The sequence below is a fragment of the Tachypleus tridentatus genome, chromosome 11 (genome assembly GCF_004210375.1).
Source record: "Tachypleus tridentatus isolate NWPU-2018 chromosome 11, ASM421037v1, whole genome shotgun sequence".
In the NCBI taxonomy this organism is placed as follows: Eukaryota; Metazoa; Arthropoda; class Merostomata; order Xiphosura; family Limulidae; genus Tachypleus; species Tachypleus tridentatus.
In genome coordinates this window covers 83456542-83472470 of record NC_134835.1, presented here as the reverse complement: position 1 = coordinate 83472470, position 15929 = coordinate 83456542, and the positions used below count along the sequence as shown (strand labels likewise).

The 15929-nt window shown below is 33.5% G+C and overlaps 1 protein-coding gene across 9 annotated transcripts in view; it reads right to left on the bottom strand.

Annotated features, from left to right (window-relative positions):
• The window catches only part of LOC143232628 (cytoplasmic dynein 2 light intermediate chain 1), a 55797-nt gene extending 47223 nt beyond the window's left edge, over nucleotides 1-8574 (bottom strand). Inside the window, exon 1 of one of the 9 annotated variants that reach the window (XM_076468278.1) lies at nucleotides 8424-8574. Coding sequence is in view for 2 of the 9 variants with exons in the window: in XM_076468274.1 (XP_076324389.1) it covers nucleotides 8111-8154 (44 nt within the window). In the remaining 7 variants the exon portion in view is untranslated. Of the gene's footprint in view, nucleotides 1-3889; nucleotides 3911-5894; nucleotides 5916-8037; nucleotides 8261-8423 lie in introns of those variants that run through there. The other 8 variants (XM_076468276.1, XM_076468275.1, XM_076468274.1 and 5 more) reach the window with 8 other exon arrangements.
• Between the last annotated feature and the right edge of the window lie 7355 nt (nucleotides 8575-15929).

The window sequence follows — 15929 nt, the reverse complement described above, 5'->3', positions numbered from 1 at the left end:
AAGTTCATCAGTACCGTATCATGAGCAGACATTCTAGTTCCATTTATTATCTAAATGGTTTTTAAACTTTGTAAGATAAAGGTAAAAATTATCAAAAATTTTATTTTAGAATATTATTTGATGTTATTCTTATTGTTATGTTATTTCTATTGATATTTAGCTTATAGAATAATAACCATAATACTAGGCTTTTACAATGGGTAAGTTTATAGTTTTCCAATATTAAAAATGTATTTCCAATAGGCACTGGCCTCCACTCACAAGATTAGCTATTTCCCATTTGGTGTTCTTTATATGCAAACGTTTTTATTACCCATGCCATAAGTCATTTGCACTCCACTATTGGAATAAAATGATTTCAACATGTCTCTCATGCATCCCTACTCCACTAATAGGAGCATGGTACACTCACATAACACGACTCTCTTTGTGCAACTCACCCGAAGTACAACTTCAAAGTTTGACAGATGATGGAAGCACCAGAATTGAGTGAAAAGAAAAAGATGCCAAGTGTGAGAGGATGGAAGAATCCATTAGAAATACAACTTCAGTATAGGAAAATTATAACTTCTGATACAGTATTTCTCTCTGCTCACAAAGTCAGCTAGAATCCCACATTGATTAGAAGGAGGGAATGGTGGAAGGGAGTAAAAATGTACCCCCTAAAAGCATCAAAAAAAAATCTCCGTACACGAGATAGTCAGATCTAATGAGAGAAACTGCACCACTTCTGATTCAGGTACATTTTTTATATAAATCTCTTGTGTGAGAAAATAGTGAAAATGAGAGGAGCATAACAAAATTGGAAAAAATGTTGTAGGAAAATAATCCTAACCCAGCAGTTCGATGAGTGTCCTAATTGAAAAAGTGAACTGCATTTTCAACAGTTCAACTCCAGTGGTTATGCAAATGGTATGAGGAGGCCATGTCATTTAGTAAAGTGAAAGCTCAATCTCTCTGGATGGCAAGTCTTATCTCCATCAGAACACCACTGCCCTACTCTTGACTGAATGGTTATAGCCATCTTTTCGGGGAACCCATTCAGGAGGGTACCTTCATGATCAGTCACCCCAATCACTTGGAGCTGGTAAGCACTAAGGACTCCCATTTTCCACTAGAAAAAAAGGGAGGTGAAAATATGTTGGAGAGTCTTGAGGAACATCACCACCTGAAACAGTGCAATGAGTGGTCACAAAACCCTATTTCAAAAAACAGACTATACTGATTTATTCAATCCAGATATGGCAGTGATGAACAGCCATCCCCTTCTATTTTATTCATGAAATCGATGGATGGTAGAATCAAGAATGGGCATATTTATGAAGCAAATATCATGAGTTTATTCACCTACAAGCAATCTTGTGAAACACATCTCAATGGTATGCACTGAAAATCTATGGATGATAAAGCATGAGTCAAGATGGCTGTACAGTGTGGATTTAAGTATTAAAGATGTATGTTAGGAACAGAGATGGGTGATGAAGTTGATTCAAGATTTTTAACCATGGAAGTCAAAAGACTTTTTGTTTGGTTTGAGAATGATAATTTTGAAGGCAAAGAGAGATTGTCTGCACTCCTGCTGTCGTAATGGAATGAAGTGCAGCAGCACATGTCCAAGATAAAGTGGTGGACAGCAACTTTCAAACCTCAGGATATGTAATGTTATGAATCATTTTCAAATGCTGCACCTCTTTCTTCCAACCATTTAGGGCAAGAACAAAAGTAGGACGGGTGAGAGCCATTGCAATTGACATAATGAAAGTCCATTTCACACTCAGACATCATGGTCCTTGCTATTGCAACAAACGAACGTCAAGGAACCATGACCCGATGTCTTTGAATGACCAAACCTCTGACACTGGAAACATCGGAGAAGGTTTGGAATGTGTGGATGTACCCTGCAATGAAGATAACCTGCCTTGATGGGGACAGGTGAACATGATGTAAATGTCAGAATAAGGAAATTGGTTGGCATCATAATTCCATCTTTGTGAGTGGAGATATGCCTCACTGCAGAAACTCCTTGAATGGAAAAACAAGTGAGAATCTCTGACTCAGGAATATTCTTCAAATCCCTCTCAACAACCACTTCTCGTGATGAATTCAAAGTAGCAAGAGGTGTAACCTCAATTGGTATATCCCTAATTGCCTTTGAATGCAAGAGAAGTTCACTGTGTTGAGATGTAGATATTTCCACCAATTCACCAGATCGAAGTATTTACTGAGTTTGGGAAGCCAGCAAGTCCCTCTAGTCCCTTCTGAATGAAAAAGGGAGATATCTGACCTAAAGGTTTGTTTGAAAGAGAATGTAGGATAAGAAAATGAGGTACAAGAGGAGGTACAGATGTTGAAGAATCTTCAAGACGTGATCATTTACCTATGGACTCATCTTTCACTATATTATTTAAGTTTTTATTTGGAGAATACAAAATAAAAAAAGGAAATTTCTGTGCCTACTAACCCTACCCACCATGGAGCCCTATGAGGGAACGCACTACAATGTTAAACAAGGACACTGCAGCAATGCCAGGGTTTTGTAAGCACTATACCCAAACACCAGCATCAGATATAATGTCCACAACACCTGTTGAGAAGATCCAACACTGTTACTTGGTTGACCCTAGCCAAAGAGGACCAGGACTGACTCAAGGGGGACCATCCCAAGACCACCCGTCTACAGGAATTCAAGGCCAAAGTGGTGTGTTAAGGTTGGACCCTCAACCACCAGGATCCTCTCCACCCCTTCACAGATCGCCACGCTCGGCAAACATGTGGGTGGATGTTTAGATACCAGAGAAGGTAAACTGAAAGAATAGAACTTTCTCTGGGAAGTCCCCTCACCACATACAGGAATCCACACAGTAGGGCAAAGATTCCAGAAACTGAGAGCATAGACAAATGGATGTTTTACTTCTCGGAGCTACAGAAGAGGATAGACCAGAGAAAACATCCAAAATTGAAAATGAAGGAAGTCGAACTGGGCAATCACTGGGGGTGGAAGGGACAAAGATGGAAGTAGACACAGATTTGTCAAGAAAATGAAGTACAACAGGTGGTACAGATAGTGAAGATTGCTGGTCAGAATCTTCAAGATGTGGTCGTTTACCTATAGACTCTTTATTCACTATTTTATTTAAGTTTTTATTTGGAGGATCCATAATAAAAAAAGGAAATTTTGGTGCCTGCTGACCTCACCCACCATGGAGCCCTATAAGAGAATGCTCTACAGTGCCAAACAAAAACACTGCAGCAAAGCCAGGGTTTTGCAAGTACTATACCTGAACACCAGTATCAGACACAATGTCTACAACACTCACTGAGAACGTCTTGCATGGTACTCAGTTGACCCTAGCCCAAGTGGACCAGCTGATTGACTCTGCGAGGCAACTCTAAGACTGCCCGTCTGCAGAATTCAAGGCCAAAATGGTGTGTTGGAGTTGAAACCCTCAACCACCAGGATATTCTCCTCCCCTTCATGGGTTGTCACTCACATCAAACATGTGGGAGGATGTTTAGATCCCAGAGGAGGTAAATTGAAAGTATAGAACCTCATCACTAACAGGAATCCACCCCAATTTTTGGTAGACCCACTTATTATTATTATGACTGAATTTAAGATTTGTGAGAACTTATATGCTTACTTATAAGCAGTATTTAAATATTAAATATCTGTCAAACAATAAGAAATATAAGTTACAATTATTAAGCTACAAATACTTCGAGTTATAGTGTATAAGGAAAGTATATCATTTATTTTTTCATGCTTTCATTGTAACTTTTCAGTACATTGAATATCCTTACTTTTTACATTAATTTGCTGTTTATTATCATAATTTCAATACATAAATTGTTTTTAACAGTTAGTTTAATATATGATTTCAGGACTAACCTAAATCTTCTGAGCTGGCTGAACCTCACAGTATACACTACTGGAATTAGAGTTGAAAGTATTGTAAACAATTACGTAACATACTAATAAAATAATACTTAGAAGTAGAAACATATATTTAATTAGCTATAATGACTGCTAAGTTGATTTTCAGTTTCCTACTAAATACACAGTTTACGCTCATTAAAACTTGATAACTTGGTTCATCTATACTGTTCCATCATCATAACTAATCTTAAAAAAAAAAAAAAAACACAAAGAAATCAGAGACAATGTTTATTATTTAACATTTATCAAGCTTTCCTTGTTTACCACTTCCATAATATCTGCAGGAAGACATTTCAAAGGCCAACTACTTGTTAAAAATAATTGACTGCCTTCACCAAAGCTTACTCCTATCCTACCTAAATTTAGATTTCTTTCTCCTAGTCCTACCATTTGCACAATAAAGGATGAAAAAGATGATGCACTGGCCTTATCAATTCCTTTAACAATCCTAAAAGTCTCAAACAGATACCTTTCAACTTATCTTTTTTTCAAGAGAAGAGAAAACAATTTTAGAAATCTTAGCCTGTCCTCAGAAGACAACCTTTCTGTCCCAAGTATCATCCTAATAACTTTCTTCTGAATCCATTCAACAATTCAATGTTATTCCTTAGGTAAGGAGCTCAAGACTCAACACAATACTTCATATGTGGCCTAAACATTATAACCTCTTCCAACTACAATTCAATACTTTTAGAGATGTAACCTAAAATCCTATTTGTTCCACCTCTAGCAATAGCACACACCTTGATTAGCTTAAGATATTGATGAACCAGGGCATCAAGATTCTTTTATGATACTGTTAAGGTTATTCTCATCAAACTTTTACTAGTAATTAATATTACGATAATCCAAATTGATTATGTAACATGTATCATAGTTAACCCTAAAATAGCAGGAACACTACAGGTAGCATCATCAATTGAGAATGACCACTGTTTAAGGGTTAAAAGCAATCTGTCATTTATTCACCTAACTTGCCAAATGGTATAAATTCTTTTGTAAAGTGGTAGCATCCTCCTCACAGCTAGCAATACACAAAACCTTAATACCATCAATAACTTTAAGTAGTTTATTGACCATTCCTTCATCCACATCATTGACATAAATCATAATGAGTAAAGGTCCCAACATTGAGCCTTGAGGTACCTCAGTTGTCACATTAATCAAGGACTCAACAATTTTATTGAATTTCATTTATAATAACTCTATTTTCTCCAGTCCAGACAATTTTCTATCTGATAGAACCTATGCAGAAATTGTTTTAGTAAACCTTTTATGTGACACCTACTTTAAATGCTTTCTGAAAACCCACATACACCAAATCCACACACTTACCTCATCTAAATGAGCAGTAACATCTTCAAAGAATGTTGAAAGATTAGTAAGGCAACAAAGATTTTTCCTCTCATGCAATCTTGCTGACAATCCAACAAAATTTAAAACTTTGTTGAATGACTTTGCAAAACATCTTTTATCAATTTTCAGAAACTATAATTAACAGGACAGATTTTATAACCTCTTTTAAAAAAAGGAGAAAAATTAGCCAACTTCCAATCTTCTGGCACCTGCCGACTATTCGAGGACTTGCAAAAAAAAAAAAAAAAGCAAATGTTTCATATATCCAATTCTTGACCTTCTTTAAAACCCTTTGGGAAATATTATTTGTCACAGAAACCTTATTCTTTAAACTTCTATATGTTTCCTTAAGAAGCTCAGAATGATCATCCTATTCAATCTTATTTCCATCCAGCATATGTTCAGTACAAAGAATATTTCATAAAACTTATTAAAAATTAAAAAGTAAAATTTAATAATCCAGCCATTTCATAATCACTAGAAATAAGCCTTCTTTTCCCATCCCTTAAAGACCCTACTCCCATCATAACACTTTGCTTACCCTTAATGCATTTAAAATTTAAAGAAATCATAACTGTTAATTTTTACATTCTTGGCCAACCTTCTTTTATATCTCCTTGATGATTTCTTAATTTCCTGTTCAACCTTCTCTTTTGATCCTCTGTAATCCTGTAAATCTTCCAACATAACAGTCAATTTACACTTATGAAATTCATTATGTTTTTTCTTTAATTTTGTACTTTAACACCTTTATAAGATAACCTAGTTTTTAACTGGAGTCATTGTCTGTTTCTACAAGAAACATGTCTATCTTCAATGTTAGCAATTTATTTTTAAAAAATCCCCACATTTGATCAGTATCTCTGATCAATTTGCAACAGATAAATTATTCTTGTATCCTTTATACGTTTTAAAATTTCTAACCAAAATATCCTTATTCTCGAGCTCCCTATGCAGTAAAATATAAAACCTAATAGGGTAATGTTCACTTACACTGAAATGTTTCCCAATCAACACCCTCTCAAGCATTAATATATAGAAATTCAACAGTAAATCTCAAATAGCATTGTTCCCAGTAGATCCCATGACCAATTGGTAAAGTCTTGAACTGTTTCTAAAATACATGTCTCTCTCATAGTTTGACTAACATTTCCAAATATACATATGTTTTAAAATAAAATCATCCATAACTATGACCTAATGAACACCTGAAACCTCAATCTTATTTTGGAATTTTTCATCAGTTTCATCTGGTGATTTGTAACACATTTCCATTAAAAGTTTTTTCTCCTCACATTCAATAACTAAAACCCAATCAGTTACAATATCTTTGTGACAAACATAAATTAACTGCTAGTCAAAAGTGACAACACAAGACAACTAGCCACATTTTACAACTGCATTCAGCAGCACAATCAAAGTTTATCTTATTGTTCTTTAAAACAATTTCACTCTTAGCTTTATGTTCAAAATGTTATCATTATTTTGATTTGAGATGATACAGATGGACTAAATGGCCTTCTTTCAACTTGTCTTTTCTCACAAAAGCAAATACTAACTCAATTTCATGCATTCACATAGTAAATAAGCTCAATGACATTTAAAAAGTAAAATGTTAAGAGTAAATTTTGTATTTTACAATTACTTAGAGGCACACATCAACAAAATTAAATCTGAGACAGTGACTAAAAGATCAAGATATGGGGTTGGGGACAGAAGCCCTCTCAGTTTGCAATATAAACAGCCATTTTGGCAAACTTAAAAACAATAAGTATGGTGATTCAGGCAATTTTAACCTTCATTTAAGAAAAACTGTTAGCAAATATTTTTTACTTATAAATTCATTCAGGCAAAACTTGTACAGCTGTTTTTGAAAATTCCCCAACATACCTATGGAAGCTGTTATACACAAGTTAAAAAATCAATACACGTAAATGTGTTACTGTTAGCCAAATTAACAATAGTTTACATAAATCAATTTGACAAATATATTACTTCCTAATTTTTTCTGTTTGTTTTATAATAAATCCAAGATTTCCTATTGTCAACATGTCAGCAAAATGAAAGTATTACAATTACTACAGGATTTTGGCATAGTAAAACACTGTATAGTCTTATAACACTTCTATACCTAGGAAATAAAAATTTTACAACATTGAACAATCCTAATAATTGTCTTGGTATCTTTATTAAAGCAGTGACAAGATGTTGATAATTGTCATCTTCCAGTAACGTAATAAGAGTACTGACAACGTTTTGATCATTGCCGTCTTTGTAACACTGCTGTAGTACTGACATGTTGATAATTGTCAGGTGTCAGTAACGTTAATAATCACAACATGTTGACAATTTCCATCTCTCAATAACATTATTGGGGTAGTGACAACATGTTTGTATTTGTCATGCCTAAGCAATATTACTAGAATAGGCACAACATTTTGATAACTGTCATGTTTCAGTAACGCTATTAGAGTAGTAACCACATAGAAACGTTTTGGACTGTATCATATACACAATAAACCTTCACAGTTTCAACAAAAGTATGATATCACTAGGGCTTATTATTCAACAAATTTTCAAGTCAAATGTATATATATATATAAAAAAATTGTCTGCCAAGTGATCGTGCTGCTTATTTTCTATCAAGTTTTATTAATTATCAGCATTATTATTATTATTAAATGACAGATGCTGAACAATATTTGCAATAACATTAACAACAATTAGAATATTATTACTTAACTAATAAAAATATCTGAAAAATCTTTGTACGTATGCTTGAAGCATTACTGCATGCTCCTTGCTATGATATATTACTTTATTACTATTACTGTAGACTTGTCACGTTCTTCTTCAAACATAAATTAAACATACTTACAACTAATTCACATGCTACTATTCACATCATTTATAAAGTATTTATACTCGTTGTGACATGTACACCACCTCGTGTTCTAGCTACAAAATAAATTTGCATTCTTTATGATAAAAAAGTTACGGGACTAAGCATATGTTTGTTTCTTAAGTCCATTTATAGACCAGTCTTATGGTAAGGCGCATTTTTAAACTGATAACTGAAAGGTGGTTATATAATTTCAAAAGTGTGAAAAACTCATTTACTTTTACTTACTTCAGCTAGAAACCTGTAGGTTTGCGTGTTGAATTTCGTGCAAAGCTGTTCGAGGATTATGTGCGCTCGTCGTTTCTAATTCAGAAGTGGTGGACGAGAGAAAATGCAGTTACACAACACCACCCATTGCCAATTCTTAGGCTACTCTTTACCAATGCATAGTAGGATTTGCCATCACCTAATAAATCCTCGCAGCTGAAAGTGCAAGCACGTAAACGCCTGCTAAAATGTTTCATTTATACTAGATCTATGCAGTTTTATTTATAGTATATGGTGAGAAAATTGTTAGGCTAAGTTCATCCAAGTTACCATTGTTCTTTTCTTCTCTGAATGTAATACCTGTTCTGCTTAAAGAAGATATTTTTGTTGGTTTGGTTTGTGTTGAATTTCGCGTAAAGCTACACAAGGGCTATTTGCGCTAGCTGTCCCTAATTTAGCTGGGTAAGACTAGAGGAAAAACAGCTAGTCATCACCACCCACCGCCAACTCTTGGGCTACTCTTTTACGAACTAATAGTGAGATTGACTGTAACATTATAACGCTCCCACGGCTGAAAAGGTGAGGACGTTTGGTGTGACGGAGATTCGAACCTGCGACCCTCAGATTACGAGTCGAACGCCTTAACCCACCTGGCCATGGCGGGCCCAGTGAAAAAGAAATGGCTGAGTAGTCTAAGAGGAAAAGTTCAGTTGTCAGAGATCAGCAAATCTGCCATTCAACTCAACATGCAGATTCAAAAGATATTCAAAGATGATTCGGAAGATACTTGTTTGTTTGTTTTTTAATCTCGCGCAAAGTTACATAAGAGCTATCTGCGCTAGCCGTGCCTAATTTAGCAGTGTAGGGCTAGAAAAAAGGCAGCTAGTCAGCACCACCCACCGCCAACTCTTGGGCTACTCTTTTACCAAATAAAAGTGGGATTGAACGTTACATTGTAACGCCCCCACGGCTGAAAGAACGAGCATGTTTGGTGTAACGGGGACTCAAACCCTCGACCCTCGGATTACGAGTCGAGAGCCTTAACCACCTGACCATGCCGGGTCCTCCTCAATTCCTTCCCTAGCCAAAATTCCTAACCTGGGTCCAAGTGGATCCAATTGAGAATCACTAGTCTAGAGGGTATGGAGCATGCCCTCCAGAAAATTAATATAACAATATAATTCACAGTTGCTATATAAGTCAAATACGTAAAAGCGGGAAGGCTGTGCACCCTCGTTCCCATATCTTTGGAAACTAGGAAAAAAATGAAAAAAAAACACGTATATATGGAAAAGGCTAACTAAACTGATACAAATTTAGAATAACGATTCCTTTCAATACATTAAAACTAAACAAAATGTTAGGATGAGAGTTGGCTATTTGAGAAATGATAAAAAATGCTAATGTTTGATGATTATGAGATATATATTTAAATCTATAAAAATCTTTATTGAAGCATAATGCATATGAACCGTGAAACTTCTGCTATAAAAGTAATGTTTAAAAAATACTCTAGCTGCAACTCTTTCTTTGCAATGCAGTATCAGCATTCAGAAGTTAGCAATGTATTACTGAAATATGAAACTATATATTTTATATAACTTTGCCGATAACGGTATCACTACAGCCACTATCATTGGTAGACGTATTCAGGATGAAGAGATAATTTGGCTGAGATAAGTCAGCACCATGTCTCAACTAAAGCATGTTGTATTGACTAAGATTCTTGGTCATTCATCCAAAATGTAAATACTCGTTATTCATAGAAACATAGATGTGTTCAGAAAAAAGGGCACAAAACATGGAATATAATGCAAGCCTAAAAAACCGTAAGCTTATCTTTAGGTACAAGTTTGAGTAACTTTTCAATTGAGCACAGCAGTTTTCACCAAATCGGTTGTCATTGCAACCAGATTTACTAACTGTAGAAAGAACTTCATACTTGTACATATCAGGATACACTTTTTCTTTTCAGTGTCAAACCAGCTGTTACAGCACAATTTTTGCTGAGTGGTCCTTAGTATCACTGGAATATGTAGCCAAGTAAAGGATTGTCAACTACAAAGAGAAAATATCTCTCCCATTTCAGCTTCTGTCATGTAAGCTCTATAAGTTGCCCAAATTTGGTAGGTTCTTTAATTTGATCAAATGGCATGACATGAAGTTAAACTGTAAAAACAGTCCTAAATATGCTTTCTTTATCTATTTTTATTTTTCATCAGTCACGTGCCACGTGTAACATTTGAACGAGGAACCACCATTCAGTACTTCTGGAATATTTGTCTATGGACAGTATCAGAAACACATTTACAAGAGTTATTATATCTTTACACGCCTGAATTTACACTGACAACATTGGCGTTCTTTTCTTTTTACCATGTTCTATGTTGTTGTACTACTCTCTCTTTCAATATATACTTTATTAACTAATAGATACGTATTTCTGCCAGAGAATAACAACAGTTATTTGTACCTTTCAGGTCAAATATCTCTGTGTGTAGTAGCTACAGTAGTGGTTTAAAATAAATTATTTTCCTGAAACAGAACCGAATACATCTCTGAGGGAATGCCAACTTTGCTTAAAATTATATTAGATATTAAGTTTCATTAAAACTACCTAGAGTATCATGTTACCTTAACCAGCCAATTTGTCCTATTGATTAAAAGGGAGAAAAATTACATTTTCACAATTCTGCCTCGGTGCTACATGTTTTTTATCTTTTTATTCACCATCAGCTTTTAAAAAAAATTATATGTGCAAGTATATGTGATTGTAACAAAAATACATCATTGAATTCCCTTTGTCCTACCTACCTATTACTCTGGGTTATTCGTTTGTAATATAACATGTAATTTTTGTGGGAAACATTTCAGTAAAGCTAAACCTATTAAATATAATCGGACAGATCAGATGTTATCTCGATAATACAACACACGTTGTTTTAGCAATGGAAATGACTACTAGTCATATGAGTGGCACAAAAGTGTTGGGATGATTGACATTTTATTATTTCAAGTATATAGTGTTATGTTTTCTCAGTCTTGTACAGTTCTTGGTAGATTCTGCAAGTTTTAACAGATACTAAATATTACAATTAAGATTCCCTGGAATATTCTTGAGATCCAATACACTTCTGTAGTAGCACCGACCTTCAGTAGTATATTTGTTTAGATTAATTTGTTTGTTTTTAAATTAAAATTATTTAATTTGTTATTCTTTTCGTTTAAGTTGCTTTTTTATTATTCACAACTCAATCAAAAGTTGGAGAATGCAGCTTAAATTCTGCATAATATTTTCTGTTAAATTTCCTGTTATTTTTTAAAACCTACAAATTATTCTAAGGGAAATTAGTATACCTGAAAATGCCACTTATTTGAATATGATTTAACACCAGATAGACAGTAGTCAAAACTAACCAATTCTAGGAAAAGGACACACGTAAACTAGTTTATATTGACGTGATACCGCCACAGTTTTTACAGTTCAAAACTGGTCACACACTGTTTGTCTATACATCGTGACTAAAAACAAAAACTTGTTTTAAAATTTTGAAAAACTGTATGCATAGAAAATATTTATATCCGAAGTTATGGAAAGATTTCGTTATGGTACCTGCTTGCCACATAAACAGTTTTTATGGGAGATCACGTTTTGAATCTATGCTGCATTATATTTATAAGAAATTCCAAGGATTTGATAACTCTCTTAAGCCAATCCAAAATACAATTCTAAAACCACAGAGTTGTATCTACTAACCAAACACTAAGTTTCGTAAAAAAATCAAATTGTAATTCAAGTAGTAATAAAACTTGCAAAAGAACAAATTTATGAAATTTAAATCTGTTATCTGGGGTCGTTCAGTTTGTTTGAAAGTTCTGGTAAGTTTCTATCTGTTTAGCAATTTATATGAAATATGGTGCATCAGTTGAATACGTATATATATGTATATATATTTATTAATTGCATTTTTATGCTTGCTTTTCGCTTCTAAAGCCATTACATTTCAATTTCTAAACAATTATTTTTTAAACTGCTTGTAATGACATTCTCTTGATAATTTGTGTACATCAAAACCTCTACGATATGAAATTTCATTTTAGTTTCAAAAGGGAATAACTTGTTTTTCAAAACAATTTTTTTTCCCAAAGGTTCAGTAACACCTTTAAGAGTTCTGAACTCGAAAAGTCTTATTTCGATATCCGCGGTGGGCACAATAAAGATAGTCCAAACAAGACATATCTTATTGTTTAGAGGATAAAACTGATAAGGATGAATTAGAATTTTTGTGAAGAACCGATTAAACATTTTGTGAATTTTAAATTCTGTTAAGATCTTTTATTTTGTTTTGAGTAAAAACGTTTGGATGGTATTATTGAAGTGTACGCGATTATCTAATTATTAATAGAAAAAAGTCAAATCATTTCTTCTTTCTATATCCTGAAGACAACAGGATGAGAGGACATGAGTTTAACAATCGGAAGAAACGGTTTTATTTTTCTAACACAATGACTGACTTATAAAATGGCCCGGCATGGCCTAGCGCGTAAGGCGTGCGACTCGTAATCCGAGGGTCGCGGGTTCTCGCCCGCGTCGCGCTAAACATGCCCGCCCTCCCAGCCGCGGGGGCGTTATAATGTGACGGCCAATCCCACTATTCGTTGGTAAAAGAGTAGCCCAAGAGTTGGCGGTGGGTGGTGATGACTAGCTGCCTTCCCTCTAGTCTTACACTGCTAAATTAGGGACGGCTAGCACAGATAGCCCTCAGTAGCTTTGTGCAAAATTCCCAAACAAAGAAACAAAGACTTATAAAATGGGTTTCAACTGACAGTAGAGGAAATCAGCATGTTACAAAACACAGAAACGTTGGTAAGGTTTAACAAAATATTGTGCACAGTTATTATAGCAAATGTGTTGATTTTCTGGAAATGTGCTAAAATGATACTCGTCTTAAATTTGAGCTTATGAAAGAGGCTTAAGATTTCTTCACTGGAGTACAGTACAGAATTCAAGATAAATTGACGTAAGTGTGGTTTCCATGATAATAAGTTGATAATGAGAATTTACATACTGAGGTAATAAACTTTGAAAATTCAGTTCCAAATTTTGTCATAGGAAAAATTTATTTTAAGTTAGTTATAGACCTAAGAATGAATTTGAAAGAGGTGATAAGTATGTTGTGTTAATTTAAAGTAGATCATTTGTTAGATAGCTATATGTGGTAAAAAGACTGCATGGAACGCAGTTTGATGATTTCTGAAAATGAGGAAGTGACCTTCATGAGCTGAACGGCATTTTGCAAACTGAATGTTTAAAATAGTTCCTGTTCAACTTAATGGGATCTATTGAAACTGAATATTGATATCAAGTATTTTAATGGTTTCTTCAGTGTTATCAGTAGCTGATTTTCAGATCGTTTGTAGCTTTTCCAGTTTGATGGTTTTGCTTTTAGTAGCAGTGTATGTCTAATGAACACCTATAGAATAAGAAACAAACGCAGTGCATGCTTTGTTCAAATATTATGTTATAATGAAATGCCATTTTCTATGTTGTTAACGAAGACTATAAAGCCCCATCGCACGAAATACATTTAATCTCGTTTATATATATATAAGATTAAAACTGAAATATTCTGCTTAGCATTATGTTGCAGCAAAATGACACTCATTTTACAACATAACAAAATATATTGCTTCAGAAATGGCCAGTATATAAATAATAAAGTAGGGACTTTAATATGTATATGTGTTTTCTACAAGTACCATGCATATTTTCGTATTTTAAAATACTTATGTAGAACATTGCTAATTTTTGTAATTCTTTTATAGCCGTTTAAACTATTTTTAATAGTTTAGGAATTTCAGAGAGAATTGTTTGCATAAATTTCATATATGCATCATTGAAAACGATATCCGATTACAAAAAATGATGAAAAAACTTACAACCTTTTGGTATCTACCTATGTTATTTCCTTTAAATAAATTCGTAGAATTTCGTAGCAAAACGTGTGCACCTATGTTTCTTGTAACTGGAAATGCTACACAATTGATAAAGTATTAAGAATATATTATATATTAATTATTTTAAATAATACTCAACCCAATTCACCCAGAAGGAAACTACGCTAATAACAACTCTGTTTTAACATATATATTAAACTAAATGTACTTAGGCACTCTGGTTCTGACTTTTAACGCCTACAGAAAACTTCAAAAATAAATGACGACTTGTAATCTGAAGTAAAATTTATTGTTAGTTTAGCAAAACAACTGATTCTCTGACCTCACAAACGTAAAAGTTGTAGAAATCAGAAAAAAATAGTTGGCATTATTTGATAAATTTAATGACAACGACGAAAATAATAATAATTTATTCACTTTTGTTTTTCTGAAAAAGAAAATAAATACTAAATTCCTAGAATATTGGCGACTTAACACAGATAGAATATAACTACTCAATCGCTCGTTTCGTCAAAAGCTGGAAGTTACAGAAGGAAGTTAACGTTATACTTTATAAATTTAAAGATAATTGTTAATGTTCTATGACCTGATAAATTGGTGCATATTAAATTTATTTACGAAATTTTATCAAGTTATTCCCAAATCTTACGTCGAAATTTACTTTTTATAAAAGAACATCAAGAATAAAAATGTTGGATTATCTTGTTACAAACTAGATGAAGACCAATGAAAAAAGTAATAACATTTGTCATGCTATAGAAAATCAGTATTACATAACTATTAGATATATACAGACACATGTGCACATATATATGTGTAAATATGTTAATTCCATTATAATAATAATAAATTTAATATTTAAAAAAAGGTATGATTAGAAATACGAATGTGCACATACGTGTATCATTAAATAAAAGTAATTCTAAAATAGTTTTTGATTAGATCTTTTGTAATGTACTTAATATTTATATTAGTTCAGATAAATACTTTAAAATAACATGACTTCAGATTACTTTTAATAATGACAAAAACGTAAGGTGTTTCTCAATTAAAATATTATTTGTCACATTTTTTTAGGGCCAATCCCCCTATTTACATGGTACAGGATCCTCCTTTTAATCTTCGATGTCATAAGTGTTTCATAATGTCTAAACATAAGACAGGTATTCTCAGAAAGCTAGAGGCTTCATTCTTCCAAATGAAGTAAATACTTTCAAAATACGAAAATACAACTAGAATTTAAGAGAGAGAGAGAAAAAAAGAGGAACACATATTTGATGACAAAGTAAAATAGCCCTATTGAGCTGATCAAGTTTTTGTTTTTGATATTCCAGATGATTCACAGATGGCCAGGGCCAAGAAAATGATAAATTTTGTACTCTGGATCTTAATCTATCCTGAGGTACCTTTCCTGTTCCTAGAATCATCCTAGTTTGGTATGATCCGAGGTGCATGCATATTTGAATAAGATGGACAAGAAAGTTGCTAAGATGATTTCCTTCTATCTGTCTTTGTTCTTTTTCATTCCTTAATGATAAAACCTGATCTGCTCATAAAAGATACAGATGG